Below are 18,114 nucleotides of genomic sequence, written 5' to 3'. Positions count from 1 at the left end.
TCCAACCCCAACCCCAACCCCAACCCCAACCCCAACCCCAACCCCAACCCCAACCCCAACCCCAACCCCAACCCCTAATTCTTATTCCGGATATTTGCTATGCAAAATTATTTATTTTATACAAGAAGTAACAAATTATAAGTATCCATTACAACAAACAAATCAAAATGTAAAAGACGACCCAAATAAAGAAGATGGTTTTCAGTTACTGCGAATGTCCTCATGGAGATCTCCATAATGGCTAAGTATTGAACTTAGTATGTGTGGATTCTGCATGCGTGAAGAGAGGATTAATTTGCCCAGTTTGTAGAATGAACAATCATGAAGAACATCACATTCTGCCTCTCAAAATCTTTCTTGATGAAATCAAAACTCTATTCATGGATAGCTAAAATGCTGATAGTTTAAATAGTCTTTCTGACTATCTTCGCAGCATCGAGCAGTCTCGCAAAGAGCTAACGAGCATTTTGAAGTCCTCAGCAGAAGAAATAGCAGGAGAATTCAAAGCCATCGAGAAGAAAATCCAAGACAATTACATTGCAATTCGAAGAAATGTTTTAGCCCAAGTAATAAATATTCTGATTATAGTCCAGCATATCCACCAAACTGCCTAACTTCATCGACGCTTTGGGCAAGAAGTCTCAAAATGCATTCACCATGCAGGAGTAATTCCAGAAATACTCGGAGCTCATTCGTTTCTAGAACAACAAAATGAGCATCAGTGACAAAGCTAAAAAGCTTGTGGAAGACTACTCCAAGATTCCTGCGCAAGTTCGCGCAGCTCTTGATGAGCAAGTCAAGCTAATCAAAAAATCATTTAATGACTCAATCTTATGCAAATCTGTGGTGGAACAGAATAAAGCGGCTCACAGTACACCCGCTACATTTACGTTTTCGCCATAAAACAAATCGTACTCCTGCTTAAATCTAGAACATAAATCAGTCTTGATAACGATAAGAAGAAAGCAACGCTTCCGAAAGATGCTTTAGCCGTTGGAATCATATACTTGAAAGGAGGCGAAGAGGAAACACAGAAAAGAGTCGCGTTCAAACTAGAATAAATCGGGGAAGGATTAATAGTTTTAGGAGTAGGAGACATATAAAAAGATAAATAGCTTGCTTTCTACTACAGTAAGCTTTATATAATTCAGACCTGCCCATAAAGGACCATCATTACATCGCCTCATGCACAGGCTATAATTACTATGAGCAGGACGATGAAAGCGACAATTCTCTTGTTTCTGACGGCGCATTCATATTTGATGAGGTTGGTGCCGAGATCGTGATATCGCTAGATTTGTTGAAGAAATAAGTGGTTTTCGAGAAGAAGGGATCAGATTTGAAGAGAATCGTGAGCATTAGCGATTACCCTGAAGACCTGAAGAAACTGCAATTTTTCGTTGTCCTAGGCGGAGATGATTCCGTAAGCATAATTGACATTTGATCACCATTCATAAGATGTTCAACAAACATATTCTCATGATCTTATCTTATGAATTCGAGTATAAATTTCAATCCTGCAAGAGTAAATTATATTTTATTTATTTGACATTGAGTAATTATGAAAAAGGATTCTGGCATCAAAGTGAAGAAATTAGAAACTCCGGCAGAATAAAAATAAATCAATGAAAAATTAATTGATGCTGCTAAGCTACATAACTTGGGCGAAATCAAAGAACTGCTACGGCAGGGAGCAAATCCTAATTATGTCAGACATACTGACGCAAACGGTTGGTACTCTGGGAACACTCATACTGCTCTTTATTCAGCTGTGCATTCGAACTATGTCGATTAGGCTAATTTTGTGTAGACTGTTGCTTTCTTGCTTTAGAATAATGCAGATCCGAATTTCTCAGCAGTGAGGGGAGGCTGGAACCATAGTGAGCGTTATCCTACATTTTTAGGAGTAGTTTCTGCAATTAATAAAATGAAAAATGTTGAATCTAAAATAAAGCTATTAGAATTGTTTGTGAAAGCTGGCATCAATATTAATCAAAGTGAGCGCCATGGAAGATCCAAAAATTGGAGATCTAATAGCACACAAACATGCCTCTTAATCAGAATAATGGACAGCAATGGTATGAATAGCCGAATTTAATAGCTTTCCACCCCCTCTGAAAAGGATATCGATATCTCTTAATACAGACATAAAAGAGACTTGTTTATGAGAAAACAATTTGATCAATGCTTTCTAAAGAATTAAAAGTTCTAAAGTGCTCCTGAAGAAAGGCAATCAAATGAAGAAGGAGAAGGAGAGGAAGAAGAAGGAAATGAAGAATAGATCAAACAAGTTGAAGACGAGTAGAAGAAACTACAAAAATTCCAATTTTTATAGGATGGAATACGATTGATTACAGCTGTGATTGGTTTCGGAGCTGATGTCAACAGCAGCCGCAGATATAGCTATTGGGAATAGTAAAGTGTTTAGGGTGAGGGATAGGTTGTTATTAATGAATATGAAACAGTCCTGCATCGGGCTATTATGAACGATTGTCCAGAGTTAGTGAAGCTGCTATTAGAAAAAGGTGCTAAAATTGCGACGGAGTGCGGATTCTCTGTTTCTACCATTATTTTCCCCGAAGATTGGTCAGAGTCTGAAAAAATAAAGAAAAGGCAGTAAAATAAAAAGAGATTGAATGAACTCGAAACTCAATTACAATAACTTAAAGCAACATAAGGAATTTAAGACTAAGAAGCTCACTATGAGAATATACAGCAAGTTAGCTTCGAACTGTATAAGGCTAAGAAGTATGTTGTCGAAAATGATAATCCCATCAGAAGATATTAGAACTAAAAGATATCGAGTTTATAATTAGCCAAAAGATTGAAGGTCAGTGCTGAAACGATTGAAATCCTTGAGAAGTATGCAAACAGTTAAGAAATGGAAAAAATGGTAGAATCAAACAATTGATTGATCGATAATTCAAATCGAAGGAATAAATCTATTTTTTATTACACTAAGTTTCAGCTTAAAAGATTCTATAATTTTGAAGGATAGCGTAATCAAATAATGATTTACTCAATTATAATTAAAGCCATTTAAAGAATCAAAAACAATTATGTCTCGGAGGGGCCTCCGGCTATAATGTCGTAAAATTATCTCGATCGATTATGTATTTACGGTTACTTTGCATTAAAGCCATTTGCTTACTGCCAGACTCCCTCAGAATAGCCTTAAAGGCCTCATTGACTCCATAATTAAGTTTCGCTGATGTTTAATAATATCTGAACCCTTGAGATTATGCAAATTGCATTATCTAGCTTATAGGGACAACGATTCCATTATCACTTTTACATCCAATCATTGCTATTGTCATGTTTTATGGAGAAACTCCTGAATCTTCAATTTCTTTCAGCCAGTTCGGCAGATTCTCGAAAGATGTCCTTTCACTTAAATCAAAGCAGAGCAGAACCACTTTGGCATCTGAGTATTTGAAAGTGCTTACTTTTATAGAATGGTTTGTTGAGAGATTTAAATCTTTATTGGCCTGCCGTATCCCAGAATTTGATACTCAACCTTATGTTCTCAAAGTCGTATAGTTTGGTTAAAAAATCAACCCAAATTGTCATGCGATTTTTTTGATCGAATTAGTTTAGAACCTCGCGAGCAATCAACATTGTCTTTCCAACATCAGAATCTCCAATCAAAATCATTTTCAGAATATAAGGACGACGATCCGATTGTTTGTTTATCATTGAATTCTGATATAAAGTATAGTATAAAGAAAAGTATAAATCAAAATATAAGGAAAATATAAGAAAAATATAAAGTATCGACAATAATTCTGAGAATATGGGAATTAAATACTATTATCAATATCATATAATATAAATAATCAATTATGAATATCCAATGGACCCAATTTAAATCTATCCTCATTTCAGAATTCTCAGTACAGAGCATGAATTCACTCATATTCAAGAATTATATTCGCACTTTCAGATGTTTTATCGGATATAATGCTTCTAAGTTCCTCATAATAAGTTACTGTGCTGGTAAATAATAAACCTCATATAAAGATAAGGATACAAAAGGATCATGCCCCTGATTGAAAGTATGGCTGGTATGCCGGTATTTCAGGTGTTTCTTATTCCATACGCGCAGACTATAGTTTGCTATTGCTCATGCTCGACTTTTTCATCTTTTTCCGAGAAGATTCATTTTCTCGATTCAAATACGGAAGTGAATTCGAAGGAGTATACAAAAGGCGAGGCATTTTATGGCAGCGCACAACTGGAAATTATTCTGGATTCCATAAGTCAGGGAATTTTTGCAACGGAATTGGCGAGAATTTTGGGTTCTTGCTGAAATATATCAAGGGCAGAGATTCTGTGATCGGTTTGCTTGCGTGCTTAAATTTCAGTTTGATTTCTAAGAAGAAACATTGGGCCATCGTGAAGCCTATGGATGTATAGCTATGGTTGTTCGCAGGGATCATCGCAGAGAACCTAAATGAATGATGCCCTCCCGGCACTATTTCGCTCTGATGCTTGTAAAGAATGAGCTAATACTTTACTTTGACTTTGAGTTCATTGTTTGGCTTCACTCCCGCGCACATTTCTTTGAAAGTGACCGTCACTTCATCAACAGACTTTAAACACTTACTATTATCAACAAAACCTTCCACGTTAAATGCTTCTTCACCGATGATATGACTTCCCTCAGTAGTTAAGCCAACTGTAGTTTCTCCGAGATCTTTTTTGAAGCACATGAAATTTCGAACATGCTTGTTATACTTATTCAAGGTTACTTTTTCGAGGGGAAGTCGAGAAGGCTCAAGGATGTGAACTGGAATCTTCTTGACGATATTATTGGTCATTTTGGCATGATAAAATATAGCCCTAATCTCATAACTGATTTCGCCTTGCATTTTATCCTGGTTGAGGCACAATGTCCCCGGAAGATCTTTTGACAGATCCAACACAAAAGGGAAAGCATATTGTTTCGGCTCGATTTCTCCTCCGAAATCGTGGATTTGTGACACTACATTGCATATTTAGAATTTGAGGGATTGCTTTTGAATGTGATTGCATTATTGGCCATAGAAATTCAAGTTGAGAACTGAATATTGACGAAGTTTAGTTGCACTCACGAAGATGGTTCCCGTGAGGCTTTCGCCTGCAAAGTAGTACTCTTTGTCAACTGTAATGAAGAGCTCGATATATTTGTCTTGGACGGGTGTATTCCCCATTGGACTGCTAATTATAATTATTATGCGGCGTAGGCTTCACAATACTAATATTAAAATACTATTTTAAGCCGGTTCGCCTAACAATTGACGAGCTGAATAACTAAACAAGCATATTTTTTAAAGTTAATTGCTTCAATATAGTGAAGTTCTATTTTATATTTTCTTGAGTCATTTCAGTCATTTCCCAATACAATAAATAATAAACTCATTTGTTGCAGATATAGTGAGATATTGTGATAGTGCATCATACTATAACTGTATTTATGAAAAAGGAACTAACTTAGACAGTCAAAACCTAACTAAAAAAAGCAATACAAAAATGTCAGCTTTCTGATGGCTCTGTTATTGTGTACTGCATTGCAAATAAAGATTCTAAAACTGGTTTATCGAGCAATGAAAGATTCTTCCTAATGCACGCCAAATAAAAATCAATCAGGTATTATAGCAAACCGCCTCCAGGAATTCCATTCATTACCCCTGAAGATGTTCCAGAAGGGAAACAAAAAGTTTTCATTGAAAAGGTCCAAGATTTTAAGATTGTGCCAATGAAAGGTAAATCCACAACAGCATAGATGACATGGCGTGATTAGAAAGATAAGTTTGTGTGGACATATGCTTTTGCTGCACAGAATATGATGTTTGAATGGATAGCGGCTGTGGATTAAATGGTAAAGAATAGTCTCAAACTTGATAAAGTTCCTGAAAAGGCAGGGGAAAAATAATTGGTCCCGAAAAGTTAGCATGTACTGCAGAAGAATAATGCTTCGTTGCCGGGGCCTACGATGGTGCCGATGCCGGTGTCCACGATGACGCCGACGCCGGTGCCAATTCCTTATCAAGGGAATAATGCTGAAATTGCGAATGTTAATAAATATGGAGACGTTGCGGAATAGATAAAACATCTCCGTAAAGAGCAGTATCCTAAGTTTATATTGAACAATGAGCTTTCACAGAAGAATCTCAAAATTGACAATGAAGAGCCGAAAAATCAAGAGTTCCAACAATCAATAATTTTAGTTGGTCATGAAAAGCCAGAAAAGCGCGATAATAATGTACCGAAAGTCGAACACTATTATGTTGATAATAGCAAGCAACCCGCCAATTCATCCAGTCTGATGGGTTCAAACACAGCTCATCTTGGTGTAATCAATGATCCCAATAAAAATAACATACCGGCAGATTCTTCACAGCCAATGATAAGCCAGCCTGGTCAAACCTTTCCCCTCCCAACAGTCAACCAGCCCCTCCCAGCAGTCAACCAGACCCTCCCAACAGTCAACCAGCCCTTCCCAACAGTCAACCAGCAATAACCCTCTTATAACTCTAGCTTACCATCTGAAAGCTATTAAATGCCTCAAATTTCTCACGTTAACCCATCACAGGCAAACAAGAAGCCCACCAATGTCTTTTAGCGTTACTAAAATTATCCCATTCCTGCTAACCCTACAAAGAAACAAAACTCAATGCCACTTCCTTAATAAAAAATACCTTCAAGAATTATCACACCGGAGTTTCAGGGGAATCATAACTCAGCTACAAGCTAAGAGCCTGACATTAACAAATATTCTTCCCGAAGCAATGGCCCAACAAAGTAGCTATCGGAATATATTAAGCCGAAACTAAAACAAAATCAATAGCGCATAGCGACTTCACAGGGCTACAAATCTGAAAAGAAATGGAATGAGCTCTGGTGTACATCAAACAACCCGATCGAATAATACGAAAAATTCATACTCGAAACACAACAGAAATCGAAGTCAATTGTGGATGAGCTGCCTGTCCTGAAAAGCGATCGAAAGTACGTTCCTGTCAAGCACAAGACTCCTCATTTCACATACTTCATTAATGGCATCTTCTATACGATGCACTACTTCACAGAGGGCATCAGCATCGTCGAAGACGCTAAGAATATAGAGAAGATGCCTTTGCTCTTCAAGCAGGAATCCTACGAAGAAACAAAGAGATAGTTCTACAATTACAACTACTTGCTGCTCACAACTGGTAACAAAAGCATTTTTAAAGTTCCTCTTTGCTGCTACTATGAGTACAAAGGGATACTGATACTGTGCAAAGCAGCCATGCCGGACACATTTGACAAAGTCAGCCCTGAAAAATATACAGACCAGCTTGAAACACTCGAGGAAGCAATAAAAATGAGATTTATCTTTCAGTCGCTAAATCTCTACAGTCATCCCCAATAAAAGTATTTCCTCTTCGATAATCTCGAAGATCTGCTCCCCCGCATCCACTACAATAAGCACATGTATTGCTACTTTCGGAGTGAGTTGCTCCTCTAAAACGACTCGATGATCGATGACAAAAGGTCAATCGACTTACTCCACAATAAAATCGGGAATTAGAAACTACCTGAAATAATTTCGCAGATTTAATCTCTGGAAAGCTGGATTATATCGCATGAGGATTTGGTCTATGAGTTACATAAGAATGGGGTTAGTTTGGGCTATCTTGGAAGAATGTACTAACAGACCAATTTCGTATACATAAAGAAGGTAATAGTGTCCGAACTGATCAACCAGATCTTCTCTGAGATCCTTCGTAGCGAGCTTAATAATGCTTTTGCGAATTTCCCTGCTGGCTAGTTTTAGTCGATGAGCATGGAGATTGTCGACAGTATCATTTTGGATTGCGCACACGTCATGATTAGTGAGTTGTTTTCTTATTCTACTCGATCGGAAGATATTTGGAAGGTGATCGTGGCTCAAATAAAAAAGAGACACAATTTAGTAATTTCGAAGGAAGATGCTCTGCCTGGGTACTTACTGGGAGCCATTATGAAATCCAATGCCATTGCTTGTGATTTTCGTGACAAGCAATTTCTAAGGGACAACACACTTTTTGTGAGTGAAGACTGTATCCCCAGGACCTTATTTCTACAATTTCAAATGAAAACACGCAGGTATAATCTGGAAAGCATTTCAGATTAGTTGGAAAGAGTTATGGCAATCCTCAGCAATTCGCCAACCCCTTAAAACTATGAATAACTCATCAGGCTTTTAGATTTGAAAAACTCTGATATTCCCCCATTTTGCGAGCACCTTAAAAAATAGATTCTGATGTATTTATGCAATTTTGTGCCTTTGGGAGAACATGACGATTTCGAGCACTTGGGGCTGTACGACTCTTTAGAGGAAGAGCCACACTCCTATTCCACAACAAAGATATCACTACTTGCCATAAAGTGGTCAATCAAACGTCAGAATTAAGAACTAGCAAATAGGATATTCGAACTGAAATTTGAATAGAATTCATTTTGGGCTGGATAGTTCAATCCTGCCATCACCTAGTTTTATGACTTCTTTTCATTGTACAACGCATCTATTGGATCCAACGAAGAGTCGATTAAATTTGCGAAATCCTCCCTCATCAACATCATTAAGCTGCTTGGTGCCAACTCTTTGCCTGTCGCCGATAAGCACTACCAGTTGGGCAATATATTTTTTAAGTTAGGCATGAAATAAGATGCTCTGAAGTAGTATTTGAGGACCAAGAGCATTTTGGAACTACATAAGCAAATTTAAATCCCGGAATATGGTGTCATTTTATTGAAGTTGGCCATTTTGCATTTGAACTTTGGCAAAATAAGTGACTGTGTGGGCGAGGCTTTGGAGGCTTTGAAGGTCTTCGATGCAAATGGAGGTAGCGAGGCAGATGAAATCGAAACATTCGAAATCCTGTCACGAGCATACGAAATTACGCGTAAAATAGGAGACATGGAAAGTGTGGGATCCATTTGCATTCATAAATTCAATAACACATAGAACATGAAGATCTTACAACGGATGATCAAAATTGTTCTGCTGCCCAAACTGATGAGCATCAGCATTCAAGACTCAAAGCCATTACTGAAAGTATTTATTCGGCTCGAAGAACTGGAAAGCCGAATTACAGCATTGCAAGCTTTTCAGTTTTTCAATCATAAGGCTTAGCAGAATTAGCTCATTATGAAAAACATAATGGGATTTATTGATAATATTTCTGTGCTCTCGAACGAAGTGCAGCAAAGAGATCTCTTTCGCACACATCGAAGTTTGAAGATAGGGACGAGCTCATAGTCTGCAGAAATGCTTGTTTGCTTTGAGGCCATGGCAACTCTAATAGGCTATCAGTTTATTATCGGAAATCTCAAAGAAAATAATTATTATGTCTGAAAGTAGACAAAGACAAGCGATTCATTTTTATAGGCCATGTAAATTATAAGTGCAGTTTCGCTTACCAATAATTAATCCATAATTAACCCATAATTAACCCATAATTAACCCACAATTAATACAATTAATACAGTTAATACAACAGCTAATACAACAATTTTATCCAACAACAACAACAATAACAGTACAATAATACAGTTGAAATGAGTGAGTACAATTTATTAATATAAATGATCAGACATTGTTGATAAAATTCTGATAGATCTGTGTTTGACTAAAATCTCTCCAGTAGGTCTTCAATTCCTGATATTAATTGCCCCTGACGATATAATGTATCATGGAAGATATATTTGAATGCCCTCTTGATTGGGATGAGACCTTCAATAAAAATTATCTCGACTCGTCAAGATATTCAACCAATGGCCAACTGCATGCTACCTTCTTATCCAGATCAAAGACTGCTCGATCGTTAAAGAAAGGCTCGACTAGCTTCTTATTGTTCACCCCGATAAAAGTGGGGAAAGGTGATTCCAGGAGGGTTGTGAGATTCTATGTCAGGTTGAACACAATCGGATACGGGTACTTGAGGGGTTTGATGATAAAACTGATGTAGAACATGAACTTGTTCAAGCATGACTCGTTGTTGCAGACTATGGCGATAGGAATTTCCAGAAAAAGCAAGAGCAGCACATCTATAATGAGTTACACTGTGTAGTGGTGCTTGATATCTATAGCATATTCAGTGCAGAATGCATCCATGTACTCGAATTACGGGAGCTGCAGTTTGAGTTTCTTGCCGAGGAAGTGATAGCTGGCCTCCGAGCCAAACTAAATTGGGCATTGCTCTAAATTTTGTAAAGAGTCATTTAAGGATTTTCTATCGATTTCCTCATGGGGTTTGATGGTCTTCGAGGCAATGTCGAGAATTTCCCCAAAGTACAAAGAAAAGGGGTAAAGGGAGATGATGCAATATGCAAAGGGCATAAGGTATAATACGTTGTTAATGCTCACCACTTACTTCTTTACAAGGAAGTTGGCATAGTAATAGAGAGAGGGGTTCATCGGCGACACACACTCCAGCTACTTCCGGTTTTATCGAAGCTATCTTTGGGTTGTGTACAGGGAGTTCGACAGTTGTACAGTGAAAAATGGCTCTTTCGCTTTGTTGCTAATGTATTTCTACACCTACCAGTGCTGGCCCTCCGTATTCAAGATTAAACTGCCCATGATTTCATCCAGATTCAAGTTTGTATGATGCAAGTATTTGTATTTTATTATGGGCTTGCTTTTCTCTGATAAATCGATTATGAAGAACTGCTCGAAAAGCCGTATTGGCTCATTGATGTACTCCTGCTGCGTTTCGATGATAGACTCCGTCATTTTATGTTTATCGATGAGCCGGGATATTCGCATGGTATTTTTATGGGATTGTGATCGCTCAATTACTGAAGTATACAAGGAAAGTTTCTCGACCAGCTCCCTATTCACTCTATTCAATCTTTCAATTTCCTGATCTCGAAGGACAAGCTGATCAGTGAGCTCATTGATTGTGTTTAAGTATTGCAGGGATATGTCTTTTTATTGTTTAATCCGCACCGTGTATCTTCGCAGGGTGGAATAAAATTAATCCTCCGCCTAGGTTTTCGAGGCATTATTGTTGTGGTGGCTCATGGAAATATTTGCTAATTTAAATTTTAACTATATATCTCAAAATTCAAATTTTCAATATGAATTTATCTGTCGATTGAATACTTTTCTACCGACTCCATATCATCACTATTTCCCATCATCACTATTCCATAAACTATTCAATAAAACTACTAATATCTCACTATTCACAATAATAAGAGCACTATATAATCAAAATTGAAAGATAGGCTGAACTGATGGGTTTCCTTTCACGATGTAATCATAATCAATGACTATGTATGGACTGCTCTGAGGACTCGAGTTGTTCTGCGTCTGTTTGTGCTTATTGTCAAATCCTCTTTGTTCGATTTTGATAACATGTCTCATTCGATTGACTTCAATAAGAATGTCATACTTGTGCGTAAAGTTCATGTCTACATCCTTTCTCTTCCTTTTCCTAACTATATAAGTGACAGGGATCTTCTGGAATTATTTGTTGAGAGTAATAGTCTGATTTGGATTGTCAATTAGCCTTTTCTATATGATGAAATCTTCTTCAGTTCCATTTTTGGCACGATTGGTCTTTACATCCACCCAGAATTCATGGGATATGTTCAAAATTCGGATGAATTTAATATCTTATGTCTGCTGATCTGTGTTCTCAGCGTGTAGATCAACTCCCTTCATTAATAGGTCTCTCCTCAGACCCAGTAAGTATTTAACAAACGTAGGCTCCGCAATCGCCTCAAGTTTCAATTCATGCCGAATATTCTTAACAAATTTATGGACAGTCTCGAACAATTGAGGGTCATCCAATACACTATTATGGAACATTGTACTCAATTCTCCAGTGCTCTATATTTAGTTAACCAAATCATCGCTAACTTATTTCGTATTTTCATATATTTGCTGGTATGTTTCCAGCCAATAGCCCACTAATGAACTTGCACTTTAATTTACATTTATAGGATTGCGATAATCTTACTAATTTGTTGTGAACTTGGTTTTATTTATTTCAAGCGAAAGCTGTTTTAAAGTGTCTGCGGATAGTTCGCAAAGTTTATCGAATTCTAACTGTTACCAATCGCTGGGAATTTTGTCACCCTTATCAGCATTATTAATGGCTAATGTGCTTTTGATTTGTTCTTGTAAGTAAGGATCCTTTGGGGCTTACTCTAAAGTTATTTGGGCATTTCGTAAATTAACAATCCTTTTGGAGTATCGGGTTGGATTGATCTGAGTTAAGAACCGAAGCATCGTGCGAATAAATGTCTTATATTATAAATATGACTATAAAGGCATGATTGATATTAATCTCGAACTGATTTTATTTTATTTGATATTGCAGTTTATTTACTAATAATTTGGAGATAATTTGATATAAAGATTAGAAAGTTTGATATATATATATAAACATAGGAATTCAGATGATAAATGCAGACAGTAATATAATGAATTTGAATATCCTAAACAGACATATGCTTAAAATAAACAAAATGAGAATGCAGCTTGAGGCCGACCCTGTGTAAGTATGTTAATTCAATTAGATATTTCTATAAAATGGTAATTAAAGTAATAACAACAGTATATGATGAGCATGGGTAATTGCATGAGAACATTAAATCTAGCTCACTTGATCTTTGAGAGTATCTTTGCTTTCATTGAGGTCTTTCGGCTTTGCGCTGTGCTGTCTCGTGCAGCTTGAGATTTTATCGAACCATATCTACTAATTGCATTTGTATTTAGGGTGGGATTGGCCACTAATGCGAGTTTGTTATTTAGTTGCATGTGGATAGTTTTCTTTTTTGGGAATTTCTCAAGGTAAGGAAAATACTTATTTTAATCAGTTTATTTCATGATGATTAACGACTGGCGTGTTTTGAGCCTATTTTGAGCTGGGAGGGGTTGCTGATAAATCAAATTTGGCTTGATTCTTTTATCATTTGGCACTGAGTCAGTTTTGTTGAGAGAACTATGAAAGAATGTGGAAGCTGTGGGAAGATCTGCTATATTCCTTTTTGTGGCACTGTAGACATTTTTCTCTCTGTCAAGCCTCTCAATAGACTCATGGTATTTATTTTTTTATCGAGAAGTGACACACCTTGATCTGATCTTCACTTTTTTATCAGATCTTTCGATGGTGAGCCCGCATGTTCTTTATTAAATCTCGATTGAAACCGGCTTTATTACAAAGCTTTTAATTTATTGCTGATCTTAGATGAATGTATGCGAGATTTTCTCAAGCGATATCGAATAAGTCAATGATTAGATACCGCATTAGGGGATTGCCGTATTTGTGAGCTAAAAGTTGATTTCTTAGAGAGAAGGCATAAAATGTTCGATTGTCGTTGCCATGTTTTTTTAGGCTGTGTGGTACATGTTTCCAATTCTATCACGAATATAAACTATTCTATTCAATTATTCGTATATATACGTCTACATATATAAGTATATACGTAGACATATAAGTATACACTGAATTGAATACCTATCAAAGTGATATATATATATATATATATATATACTATTGATATTCGATGAGTAATATTGTCATAATCTCAATTCGGCTGCCGAAGATCCTTCACTTGTTGCCAGAATTCCAATATAAATCATAATATTCTATCATCCTTTAAATCAGGTGTGAAATAAATGAGGAAACCTTTTAATATGAGCTCATACAATATTAAATAATGATAGTATATTTGATGGTTGCATCTAATTATCGAATGATACAACACTTGCGTATACTAAATTAATTATAAATCTATGTTAGATCCAATTCCGATAAAACTGGTGGTCGTGGGAGATAAAAGTGTCGGTAAGACATGCTTGCTGATCAGGTTCGATTTTTATCATTCAGTTCTACCAAAGATTCGTTTCCGACTGAGTACGTTTCAACAATCTTCGACAACTGCACTGTGACTATGAAGGTAGATAATAACAAAACAGTCAACCTCAACCTGTGGTAAGCAGAGTGTGATTTAGGGACACATCAGGCCAGGAAGAATACAATCGTTTGAGGCCGCTTGCTTATACTAAATGCGATGTGTTTCTGATTGTCTTCTCGGTGGTCGAGCCATCCTCGTTCACCAATGCCATGAAGAAAGTATTGTTCAGCTAATTTAGTGGTACCCATAATTGCAGAACATCATTGGAAACACTCCCAAGATATTTGTTGGGAATAAAATAGATTTGAGAGATGAGTATGCCATGCAGAAGAAAGACCCCGAGGAAGCACCCATCATGAAATAAACTGCGCAAAGGATCATCGAGGAAGAGTTCCAGAGCAAGTATATGGAATGTAGTGCCCTGACCCAAGTTGGCCTCAAAAATGTATTCGATGAGGCTATGAGGATGGTTTTAACATCAAAGACAAAGCCGCCCATTGTTAAAAAGAAAGATTAAAGTTCTTGCCAATTGATGTGAATCCAATTTTAAAATCTATATAATGTAAATATTGACAAATATCATTAATGAACGATGACTTTATTATCAAATAAAAGGACCCAATCTCTTTTGTCTTTCATTTTTTATGAACCAATTAGCTTTTGTACCGACCTTCAAAACTGTTTCTCAGTTCAACCATCCGATAGTTTTATAGAAGTGGAGGCTTTTTGCTCGCAATGTGCTGCATTGTTTTTCTCTCATGAACCAAATTATTGTTGTCACAGTTTTTTAGCGGATTATTCATTTTAATCTTCAAGCGGTTCTCATTGCGGAGATGCAGATTCTTTTAGGATTGAATATGCTTTTTGGGGGTGTTAAAAATGTTAATCGGTATAGTGCCGAGCACTTTTTATTATTTTATTTAATGTTCGCTCGCATATTGAGACTCTGCCTTATTCTGGAAGGGAGGCAGATCCATTTTTCGACTTAAATTCGAATGTAACCTGATTAAATTTATATGGTTTGAGCTGCTTTCGCTGTGTTCGTTGTTTATGCTTGTGAAAGTGCCACTATTCATCTTGCTATGAGCTTTCTCGTCTTATTTGAAGAATTTGCGGATGGTGATTTGCGTCTTTTTATTAACAATAGTGTTATAACTGTTCTTGAAGTTTATTGAACTATTTACTGATGCTTCTTCTTCTGAAAATTCATCGAATGAGCCCTTAGAATCACGTTCCCTCCTCGTGTGTCTCGCATCGTGATCTTTCGTGAATTTGATCTGAGCGTTGGCGCTTTACTTTTTTTTAAATAGGCAAGAAATTTGCCTCTTTTCAAGCCTTTCAAGGTTTGCTTTGGGGAAGTATATTTATTTTATACATTTCTTGGGTGTATCTGGCTCGGATATTTTGTTCTGAATCAAGGCTCGTTGGGAATAAGATTTAATTGTCAGTTCAAGCTTTTTGCGGCTCGCATCTTTAGATGGCATCTGAAACCGGTATCGCTTATGGCGAGACTCACTGTTTTCTATGTTTTATCGAATTTCGGTAATTTCACATTTGGAATCTTCAATTTCTAATCCGTATTTCGGTTGGCTGCATTTCTACTCAGACTCTTCCTACTCAAAGTACTTTTTCATAATCTTGAAAGCATCCTACACTACTGACATATTCCTCTGCTCGTTATGCGACTCCTCGACAAAAAACATTTCCTTGCAGCTTCCATACTCTTTGAAAATCATATCCATTTGCTCAAATGGAATCAAATAGTCATTTTTAGAAACGATGAATATGCCTGGGCAATTGTATATCTTATCTATGCCCTTTAAATTAACGTTGTCGATATCGAACTTTGCTTTATTCAACACTATTGGTTTTAAATACTTCATCGCGACGTCGAGGACGAGCTTGGGGAAACTCGTCTTTTCGCGGCCTATTGCAATGAATAGCTCCTTGAGAGAATAGAAAGGACTATCGAAAATTGCACAGTTTATGAGGTTGCTGGACGAATTGGGGTTCTCGACAGATTCTATGAGGAATCTGATTGCTGCCACTGCACCCATAGATCTGCCCCATAAGCCGATTTTAATCCCTCGGCCTATTTTTTTGCAGAGGAACTTAATAACCGATTTAATATCATCAGCCTCGTTATATCCTTGAACATAAGCATAAGTACCTAGTGAGATGTATTGGCCTTCAGACATTCCCGAGCCTGCAAAATCAAACAAAAAGTAAGAAAACCCGTTCTCAATGACTAAATTCATATATGATAATCCTTCGATATAATGTGATGTACCTTAAATGCGACAGCCGGAGTTACAATGCAAGTAGATAATCACCTTCTTAATGTGGGTGAGTTACTTCTACGTCGTATACAGCGATCCTTTGAGGATCTGTTATCTCTTATTCATTAATTCATAGTCAGTGTGGTAGATGGGCTCCAATGATTTAGATTTTGAGGTCGGGTGGATGACTTTGGGCCCCAAATCAATCGGCTTGTATAGATACCTCGTCGGCCGAATGATCAGATCTGCGATTTATTACATATTTGAGATAATGTTCATTTTTGTTGTTTAAATTATAACATAACGACCATATTAATTATATTCAATACCCAGTTATATTCAATACCCAGTTATATTCAATACCCAGGCCCATAAATAAAAGATCAAGGAATTGTTTCAATTTGTCATGTTGTTGACTGTTCGGTAAGGCAGACTCTTCAATTCGGCAGATTGTTCAATTACCGAAAATTGTTGATTGTCTTATATTGATTAGAACTCTATACTCATAGAATAGTTACCAGATAAAACTTCTTCCCCATCTCCCTGAAGAATTTGGTGGTTTCAGCGAAGACCATCTCGAATGTCATATCGATGTGCTGGTCTGACAGGCATTTTTTAATCCATTTTGGTAGTTTTTCGTATCGGCTGCTCTTCTTGAAACGGGCATCTGCCAAAATCATGAGTCCATAGTCTGTTTTCCTTCTCATCACACGCCCCAAACACTGAGAGCATTGTCTCATGGTGTCAAACTCGAAGAACTCATTTTTATCTTTGATCTGCTTCTTCTGAATCATATACTTAATCCTTTCCAAGAGGACAGGGTCTAATGAGTTTTGAACAGGGAAGCCAATCATGATGACGCATCTGCCATAATGCTCCTCGAAATCGACACCCTCAGCAATCTTCCCTCTGGCAATGGCTAGGAATATACCTCCCCTTCCGATGTCACATGCTTTCCGGTACTTGATTATGTTCTATTCAGTCTCGATAGGGTCCTTCTTCTCAATAAAGAGGCTTCGGTGATCAAGAATCTGCGCAATAATTCCACTGTCATACCACTACTTCAATATGTGCTCCATGTACATATATGAAGGGAAAAAACATAAGATTCCATCAGGCACCAATGAGCACAGAGATATCAGCAACCCTCCATAGCTCCTTGCTACCTTCTTATCGCTCCTCAGAGTATACTCCGAACTTAGGGTTTCTTGATCCCATGTGGATGCCAGAATCATAGGCTGGATAGGGTTTCTGCCGATTTATATGTCAATGGATTTTGCAATTACTGGCTTAAAGTCCAAAATCCTTGGATACAAATCGATTGGGCTGATTGTTCCTGAAGTTAAAATGACTGACGGAAAAGATTTCCAAATAGGCCTCATAGACAATGAGCAATCCAAGCAGGACAGTGTGAGCACAGGGTCAGCAATATTGCCATCCATCGGATGCGGCTGAAAGACTATTTTAAAACCTTCTTTATGGGTGAAGATCAGCTCACAGAAAAATGTAATCACCGACAATGATTGAACATCTTCCACATCCGTCACCTAAAGCATATTCAGAATTTGAGATAGCTTTTCAGGCGCTAACTTGAAAAATGAGTCTTCAATATTCGTGTTGAGCCTCATTTAATTTCTGAACTAGGTGTTATCGTAATACCTGACAATTGTTTACTTTATTTTGTTGCGCAGGAATTGGACGACCAGCCGAAGAGAGCTGAAATACATTTGCGAATTCATAATTCGTTCAGGGACAAGCTTATCGCTTGCTTTGATGTCTTCTTCCTTGATGTCTTTGACGGCTTCGTTCTTTTATTTCAATATTGCCAGCATTCGTTTAGCTTCGGCTTCAAATTTTTGTTAAGACGAAACCTTGACACTTTCCATTTTATTCTCCAAGCGATCTAGATTGTTCTTGGCGCCAGTGAGAATGTTGCGATTGACCTTGACTGTGTAAG

At 37.2% G+C, this 18,114-nt stretch overlaps 1 protein-coding gene across 1 annotated transcript; it reads right to left on the bottom strand.

Moving 5' to 3' along the window:
* Positions 1-7,059: 7,059 nt before the first annotated feature.
* On the bottom strand, positions 7,060-17,011 carry LOC148298899 (general transcription and DNA repair factor IIH helicase subunit XPD-like). The gene is made up of 2 exons (XM_088276551.1): positions 16,676-17,011; positions 7,060-7,137 (listed from the first exon to the last, which is right to left on the bottom strand). Exons 1-2 carry the CDS (start codon positions 17,009-17,011, stop codon positions 7,060-7,062), a joined length of 414 nt encoding a protein of 137 aa, XP_088132677.1.
* Positions 17,012-18,114: the final 1,103 nt, after the last annotated feature.

This window comes from Brachycentrus maculatus, unplaced genomic scaffold, assembly GCF_059751285.1.
Source record: "Brachycentrus maculatus isolate JH-2025_06_01 unplaced genomic scaffold, ASM5975128v1 h1tg001516l, whole genome shotgun sequence".
In the NCBI taxonomy this organism is placed as follows: domain Eukaryota; kingdom Metazoa; phylum Arthropoda; class Insecta; order Trichoptera; family Brachycentridae; genus Brachycentrus; species Brachycentrus maculatus.
This window is presented reverse-complemented; position numbering and strand designations above follow the sequence as displayed.